General features: G+C 44.9%; 2 protein-coding genes across 2 annotated transcripts in view; both read right to left on the reverse strand.

Annotated features, from left to right (window-relative positions):
- psmd3 (proteasome 26S subunit, non-ATPase 3) overlaps window positions 1-3,659 on the reverse strand; it is a 5,884-nt gene extending 2,225 nt beyond the window's left edge. Inside the window, exons 1-9 of the mRNA XM_041063461.1 lie at window positions 3,332-3,659; window positions 2,559-2,749; window positions 2,176-2,316; window positions 1,861-1,997; window positions 1,424-1,614; window positions 964-1,067; window positions 710-824; window positions 465-584; window positions 248-351 (exon numbers count right to left, since the gene is read on the reverse strand). Of these exons, the coding sequence (XP_040919395.1) occupies window positions 248-351; window positions 465-584; window positions 710-824; window positions 964-1,067; window positions 1,424-1,614; window positions 1,861-1,997; window positions 2,176-2,316; window positions 2,559-2,749; window positions 3,332-3,503 (1,275 nt within the window). The 5' untranslated portion in view covers window positions 3,504-3,659. The remainder of the gene's footprint in view (window positions 1-247; window positions 352-464; window positions 585-709; window positions 825-963; window positions 1,068-1,423; window positions 1,615-1,860; window positions 1,998-2,175; window positions 2,317-2,558; window positions 2,750-3,331) is intronic.
- An 850-nt stretch (window positions 3,660-4,509) lies between these two features.
- LOC121198095 (leucine-rich repeat-containing protein 3-like) lies at window positions 4,510-6,966 on the reverse strand. Its single transcript, XM_041061960.1, has 5 exons — window positions 6,510-6,966; window positions 5,593-5,718; window positions 5,322-5,486; window positions 5,071-5,149; window positions 4,510-4,737 (listed from the first exon to the last, which is right to left on the reverse strand). Exons 1-5 carry the CDS (start codon window positions 6,762-6,764, stop codon window positions 4,529-4,531), a joined length of 834 nt encoding a protein of 277 aa, XP_040917894.1. The 5' UTR covers window positions 6,765-6,966; the 3' UTR covers window positions 4,510-4,528.
- Window positions 6,967-8,737: the final 1,771 nt, after the last annotated feature.

Raw genomic sequence — 8,737 nt, forward strand, 5'->3', positions numbered from 1 at the left:
TCCTCTTTTAAACAGACAAACTTTCTGAAGCTCTGAATCAACATGGAGCATCAAAGCTTCACTGCCTCCTGTCAGCTCCATCTGCTGGTCAGACCCTGGTATTACAGCTCATTACTGTTCATACTGAGCGACGCACAGTAAAACCACAGCTGTGTGTGTGTGTGTGTGTGTCACATGACAGAACAATCGCACACACGGAGTCTGTCTACCTGTCGTGTTTTCAATAGTGAAACTGTTTCCTTGTTACCTTGGCGACGATGAACTCGGCGTCCTCAGGACTGTCGAGCTGCAGCTTCTGAGCGATGTCAGCCAGAGAGATCCGAGAGTACGACAGGCTGATCATACGCACACCTGAACACACAGAACACACCTGAATCGACCACCTGACACGTGGGTACACACATCTCAGGTAAACGCACGCAGCAGCGTGAAGTCAGAGGCGACGAAGCCTGTGATTGGCTCACCGGTCTTGATGACGTTGTGTCTCAGGCGGATGATGAGCGTGTACGTCCCGTCCGTCTGAAACTTCTCCCCGAACTGCTCCAACACCTGGTTAAACTTGGCCAGGTTACCTGTTCTCACCGCTACACACACGACAAACACCCAGGTCCACGAACGTCACATGATCAAATCAAATAATGATTAGAAAAAATTCATTTGATCGTGTGTGTGTGTGTGTGTGTGTGTGTGTGTGTGTGCGAACACTGACCCTGTGTGAGCAGGAAGTACGGCATCAGTGACCTTTTGAGTGACGGCTGTCTGAACTGAAGTCTGTCAGGAATCTCTCCCAACAACAGCTCCACCACAATCAGCAGCTTATGGACCTGAACACACACACACACACACACACACACACACACACACACACACACACACACACACACACACACACACACATTTAACTCCTCTGCTTCTGTCCACAGAGACGATGTCTCACAATCCTCAGCGTCAGTGTGTACACACCGTCTGTTTGAACCCCACAGCGGTGTGTTGTGGAGCTTTCCTCAGCGCATTGGTCAAAGTCCTGCGAGCCTCAGAGTACTCCAACTGGATCGCCTTAATACGGCCTGCAGCAGGACACGACACAGGTAAACACACAGGTGTAAACACACAGGTGTAAACACACAGGTGTAAACACAGTAACACAGGTAAACACGTCGGCCATTACAGGAGCACAAAAGAAGTCCACATGCTAAACATAACATTGGTCAAGTTCATTCCCACAATGCAACACGCAGCCTGACAGAGTGTCAGGAAACATGACAGAAAAAAAAAGAACAAAACAAACAAACGAAGCTCGAAGAGAAAACGTGTTAAATGTGATGAAAGTACAGAATAATAATAATAATAATAACGACAAACAGAAATAAAATATCTGAATTTATAAAGTAAAATCTCAGACTGTCGTCAGCATCAGTCTCACCTGTGTAATAAAGGTACCTGGCCCACTCGTTGTTGTTGGCGAGCTCCGGAAACACCGATTTGGACACCAGCTTCTCGGCCTGGTCGTACAGGTTGAAGTGCAGGTAGTTCCTCAGCAGCAGGTTGAGAAGGACGGCCTGACCGTCAGCGTCGTGACGCAGAGTCGCCGTACGCAGCCGAGTGTGGAGGAAACTGAAAGGGTTCAAAACAGAGACACGGGTCTGAGACACAAACACTCGAGCAGGAAACCGGATGATTCTTTATCCTTAAACCGCTTCTTTTTAAACCGCCAAAGATATTTTATATAAAATACAACAAACGAAGGAGCTACTTTTCTTCTTCATCCGTGTTTTCTGGCACATGTGGAACCTCACTGTGGTCCGTGTAGATGAACACGTCAGAGCAGAGGTGTGCGTGTGTGCGTGTATGTGTGTGTACCTGCGGATGGTGTCGAACTGGTTCAGGAACTCATACACTCTGGCGTGGTAATAATAACACTTAGCAGCCACCAGGTCCAGAGCTCTGCGGTTCTTCGAGCCGATCTTCTGCAGCAAGTCGTCGGAAACTCTCTGAGCCTGAAACATTCGAAACCGTGTTTAACCGCGAGAACAGCGGCAGCGAGTCAGAGGTCACACAGCAACACACTGCACACCTCGACCAATCAGAGCCCCCTGCGGTGTGTGTGTTTCCTGAGAAGCTTTGCACTGTTCTAACAGCAGAACCGTGTGTGAGACCCTGAGAACAGGAACAGACCTCGGTGTATCTCTTGATGTTGGTCAGGTGAACCACCAGCAGCAGCTGCAGGTAAGCCTCCACCTCCGGCAGCAGAGGAGCTGAAGCTGCTTTACCTGTCCTCGGACGAAACTGGACATCTCCGTCCGCCATCTCCATTGGCTGAGAGACAGACAGAGACAGGATCAGTACTGATTATGTCCCAGGTATTTGTGATAATAGATTTATTGAACACTCCATGGATCCTGCTCAGATCAGCGTGTTCAGAAAATCTCCACACGTGATCTCCATCCAGCCTCTCTGCTTCCTGTGTGTACACCAAACCTCTGTGTGCTTCTGGCCCGTTTGTCAGAGCAGACTGATCAATACTAAAACCATCGACTGATCCTGCTGTGGCTCCTCACCTCCTCCAGGAAGCCCAGCAGGAAGTCCCTGGTGGTGGTGTTGTTGGTGAAGAACCCACTGATGGCTTTGTGCAGCACGTTGGTGTTCAGACGGCGGCTGGTGGACGGTAACGCTCGGAGAGCACGAAGAACAAACCGAGGCTCCTTCCCCGACACCGCCTTCTCTATCTGCTTCACATGCTCCTTAATGTCTGACGAAGAGGAGGAGGAGAGGAAGACCAGAGGAGGAGGAGACAGGGAGAGGAAAAACAAACAAGAGACAGACAGAAAGAAAGAAAAGAAATTAAATCACAGCAGTTTCAGAATTTCATACAGAAGCTCATTGATAATTTCAGACATTTTAGCTCCAGTCAGTCTGTGAGGTGAGACCGCCTCTGAATGTGCAGACTCTGGTCCAGGTCTGAGACGTCTCAGATTAACTCCGGGTTTTAAACTCCACCTGTTTTTCTGGACCAGGTTTGATAATAATTCTGATCTGAAATATAAACCAGGTTTCATGTTTACACAAACTGACAAGTCTAACCACAGCACGGGTTCGTGTAGACCTGCTCTGATGTGCTCTGTGGGGTTGACTTCGTATTTAATAACTCTGACAAACAATTTCTCAACTAATGAACTGAACGGTGTTTGTTTTTCACGGTTAGCTCCTCCGGTGTGTGTTAGCCGGTCGTGCTAACAAGCTAACGCCGCAGACTGTAAACGATCTCCGGCTGTAAACCGGCCCCTGCCCCGGGGTCTACCGGGGGTTTTAACGTCGTTAGTCTCAGTCTTACCATCCAGGGTCAGGCTGTCGAGCTCTTTGGGCTGTTTAGCCGCGTTAGCCGCCTCCTCCTCCGGCATTTCAACGTCCTGCGGCTCCGGGCCCTGGTTCTTCGGCTTCTCGGCTTTGGAGTCCCGGTCCCGGCCTCCCGCTTTATCGCGCCGTTTGGCCGCTGTCTCCTTCATGATGTCTGGAGGACGAACGGCAGACACTGAGCAGAAACACGGAGCTTCGACGGTTAGAACAGGTGAACGTGGACCGGGTCTGAAGTGGAGCCAAACCGCGTCTTTACCTGCACAGTCACCCTGCACCTCCGACTGACGTCACAATGACTGGCAACTGTGGCAGCGCGGTGGATTGTGGGATACTGCAGGCAGTATGAGATGATCGCAGAACAGACTCAGATAATCGATCACAAATAGCTCGATACACAGAAAGGTTTTTCAGCAGCTTCCCTGTGACGTAAAGGTTTAATGAAGTCATTCATGAGTCCAGTGACATGGATCCTGTGACATGTGAGAGATTGTCGTGTGAAAACATGACGAGCTGCGTCCTGTCTGTCCAGTGCAGTAATACTGATCGGGACTGATGAGAGTCCGACTGACTCCAGCACAGTTAAAATGTCGTAAAATGTCGCCATGGAAACGAACAGTAGCACTGAGAAACCGAGGAGCGTTACTGTGAGTAAAGTTAGTTTAATCCGCAACAACAAACATTTCCGTCAAAATCAGATTTAAAAGGAAACGATTATGTAATGACACCATTATCTGACCGGGAGGCTGTTACCATGGTAACGGTGTTAATAACGTACAGTGGAGAACTAAAACTAACTGCGGGGGTGTAACGATGTGCGGTTAGATCCTTGTTCCTTGAGGAAGCTCTGGAGATGGTTCCAGGAGTCTAGGAGAACGTTCTAGAGGTTTTTGAGAAGTTATTTAGGAAGTCTAAGGAGTCCTTGGAAAACTCTAAGGAGTCCTTTGGGAGTTCCAGGAGTCTTTTAGAAAGTTCTAATGTTCTCTATATGGACCTTAATGAGGTTCAAAAGTACCTGAGCGGGTTCCTAAAGTCTTTGAAGGACTGTCATGGGTTCATAAGGAGGTTGTAGAAGTCTTTCATGTGGTTCTTCTGGTCATTTCACACTAGTTCTCCCAGGATAAATATGAAGAACATGACCTGTCCTCCTGGTCTCCTCCAGGTGACACTCCGTCCTCTACACCTGGCGGCTCTGCAGGGATTTGATGTACTCCATGTGTCTTCGGGCTTCCCCCTGGTTCTGTCGGACATAGTAGACCAGGTAAGAGATGACCACGGAGAACCAGAGGAACATGGTAACCAGCATCACCACGTCAGTGGTTCTCCTCACAGACAGACACAGATCCCAGTCCTCCACCAGTAAGACCAGTGGAATCCCGACAGCTCCTGCAGCACAGAGAGTGTCAGAATGAAGCTGATGATTTATTTATGTTTCCAGTTAAACTCCAGGATTCATGGAGTGTTTTTTAATAACGCTGCTGCTGACAGATGTGCCAGCTGTGTGTATGACATATATCTATGCTGACACTTCACGCATTGATTTAACAATATGTAAACACCACACAAACATTTCATGAACATAATGTAACATTAATTCAGTGTTAATATAACGAGACATGAACAGTGTAAAATAACATGAAGTAACATAACAAAACTTTAAGCTACATGAAGGTCACATGTTTACCCAGTGTACTCACTGACTGATGAACGTAAGCATACCAAGGTTTGGGAGGTCAGAGGTTTGACAGGTGACTTCAGTCAGAGAGGACGGGTCCAGGTCCAACTGAGGCACCGACAGCTGAACACAAACAAGACAGAAATATAGTTTTCAGTCAACCAACTAAATATTCAAAAAGAATCTTTACCTGAAGGTCGAGTCTGTGAAGGTGTTAAAACATTTTTACACATTCACACAAACTGATAATAATAAATATTCACGATCAATACTCAATAAGTCCTTTTAAACTCACTTGCATCACACAGTCACAGTGCCAGGGGTTGTGTGTCAGGTTGGCGCGAGCTCGCAGTCCACCGAGCGCCGCAGGGTCCAGTGCAGACAGCTGATTGGATGAGAGGTCCAGGAAACGAAGAGAGGACACCAAACCACAGAAACAACCGGCTTCAAGAGAAGAGAGCTGAGAGGGAACAGGATGAAACTGAAACTTTTTCTACAGTTCCAGCGTTTCTTTGATTTCTGTTCATTTGTGCTGCATTTAAACTGATGCGAGGTGTTTTTAGTACCTGGTTGTGTGAAAGGTCGAGCTCATCGAGCAGGAACAGATGAGAAAAGGAGTCAGCCGGCAGAGAACTGAGGAGGTTTTTATCCAGAAACAGACGAATGGTGAGGTTAGAGAGGCCGACAGGCACCTGTGGACACAACACACCTGAGCAGGTTAAACACAGAAACTGTAATACATCTGGGGGCAACTAACGCTAACATTAGTTCATGTAAAATTTAGTGCACGCATCATGGACAGTTGTGTTCTAGATATTCAGAACTAATTAAATTAATTGTTTAATCTGACTCAAAGACAGGTTCTTTATTAGCTAACGTTTATTAGGAGGAGAGCTAATGTTGTCTAACTGACATTTCAGCTTCACATCTCCTGAACAACCAAAAGTATGTTAAAGGAACATTTCAACATTTTGAAAAATCCTCTTGTGAGCAGGAGAAAAACTGGGGAAGATGCCTCAGAAGCTAAGTAAAGTTAGCTTTGAAGCTATTAGCAACTGAATTCTGTAGTGCAGAACTAATGAATGAACCAAAATTGCTTGGTAGAACTCTAAACAATACTTGTACCTAATAAGTCAGCGACTTGCTTCTTGCTGTTGATGAAATCATATTCAGTGTTTATGAGCAGGGCTTTGTGTCTATGGTTGGAAATGTATTTGATTTTGTCTCCATTTTCCCTTCTTTTATTGAAGCTAGGCTAACACTTTCCCCCTGCTCTCTGTCTTTCTGCTAGAAACTTGTCCCTGGATTTCTGAAAATATCAGCAGCACAAGTGTTAACCTGAAAATAAGCGTTTAAATTGTGGTGACTGGATTTTTAGTTTGCAGATCCATTGAGAGTCCTCACAATGTATAAGTAAATCCTGGTCCCCAAAGGACACAAACATGTCCCCATAACAACATGAATGCCAAACACAGCCACAGACCTGTGTCAGTCTCAGTCCACTACAGCGAACCGTCAGTCCTCCGTCCAGTGTCTCTGAGCGTTGACAGATGTTATTGGCGGAGAATCTGTTGCCATGGTGCCAGCGAGCGACAGTAAATGGTGATGATGTCATCACAAGGTTGGGCAATGGGAGGATCAGAAGAAGAAGAAGGAGCATCTTCTGTAGTGACAAGTCCACCACCGAAGAAGAGGGCGGCGGTGGGCTCACGGTGGTGGGACAGGGTTTGAACGTCATCTCTTGGATGGAAGAGTTGTGTCAGAGATTAACGTCTGAGAGAAGAACAGACCGTGAGCTGCAGTCAGACGGTCTGTTAGTAACACTGCCCTCTGCTGACACAGGTGTGTTACAGCTGCTCTTCAACTGACAGTCCTGTCATCAGTCCATACACAACCTGATACATGATCCACAACACAGATTACTCAAAGGCAGACGGTGATTGTACCTGTAACCATCTACATGATGAAGTTCAGAGCTGAAAGCTGGTCCATGTGTCATTATTAAATCATTTATTCATTTTGAAAAGTCGTTTGATATTTGATAGAAAGTGGCTCTGAAATCTGGATTCATCTGTTTAACCTGGAACAGACTCAGGAGGAGTGAGACGGAGGACAAGACGAGGGGACGGATTAATAAAGAGAATAAAACAATGGTCAGATTAATCCTCCCACTGACTGCACAGATTAAAAACAACAGATTTCCTGCTTCAGGAGCAGGTGGAGGAGAAAGGAAAAGCAGCTGCAACACAGCACAACAACACAACAACACAACACCACAACAACACAACAACACAGCACAACAACAACACATCACAACAGCACAACACAGCACAACATCACAACAGCACAACACAGCACAACAACACAACACCACAACAACACAACACATCACAACAACACAACACAACACATCACAACAACACATCACAACAACACAACACATCACAACAACACATCACAACAACACAACACAACAACACAATAACACAACACAGCACAACAACACAACATACACTTATCTGCTCAGGCTGTGACGTGTTTTACGTGTGTTAGATTACTTGGTATTTGTGTGTGTGAGTCCCCAACACTCCTAAAATTACACACAAATTGTGTTAGAGTGTAAATTTATTTCTCTTTCTGATCTCGTGCTGCTTTCAACTGCAGCTCGTTCAGACTCTGCAGGAAACATACTGTTCTGTTACAGAGTCGACAGAACGTCCACCTGCAGTGACAACAATCACACACACGTCATAAAAGAAATAACAGAAGGAAGGAGGCGACTGCACAGTGACGACTTTCACTGTAACACTGGGAATTCTGAAGATTTTTACAGGAGTTTATCAGCATTACGACTTTTACAAGTTCTGATTCAATCTCATTAAAAATATTTAACAAACAAAAGTTTGTTCTAAATGTTTTGTGTTCATTAATTATTTGTTGGGTCTTACTCTGTTTTATTGGTCCTTATTTTCAGACTAAATGATTGATTGATGGATGGATGGATTTCAGTTGCATCAGGTTTGTTACCGTGGAAACAACAAAGGAAAAGATGGTTTGTACTCACGCGTTGATGCTGTTCAACAGAGAAGAAGAAGAAGAAGCAGCGAGCGGCCAGAGGACAGATGAATCTGCTCCAGACACGGCGGCAAATAAATAAATAAATTTAAGAAACAAACAAACAAACAAACAAACAGACAAAACAATAAACAGATAAACAGATAAAAAGTCCATCCTCATGAGGCTTAAATGATAAATAAAGAATTTGGTTCTGTGCTGCAATAGTTAAACATGTTGGATGAATTAAGTTTCCATTTACATTGAACATATGGTTGAATTCAACATACTCAGTGATAATCAGATGATTTATTCACGCTGTGGAAAATATCACGTTAATATGAATTTTAAAGTCAATTAAATACATTTAATATAAAAACATGAAAGATAAAAATGATGGATGTAAAGAAAAAATGAACATGTGATCAGAGAGACAACAGCATCCTCTGCTGGACACAATGTCACATGACAACACATTAAACAGGAAGGAAATGAAACCATCACTTCTAAAGATTAAGATAAAGAGCTGAGTTTTCGGAGTCTGTGTCTTTACTCCTTCATCATCATCATCATCATCATCATCATCAAAACATATATAATAAAAACTAAATGTATGAATAAGTATCATTTAAACAACAATAAAAATATGATAATCCT

Source organism: Toxotes jaculatrix, chromosome 18, assembly GCF_017976425.1.
Source record: "Toxotes jaculatrix isolate fToxJac2 chromosome 18, fToxJac2.pri, whole genome shotgun sequence".
Classification (NCBI taxonomy): Eukaryota; Metazoa; Chordata; class Actinopteri; family Toxotidae; genus Toxotes; species Toxotes jaculatrix.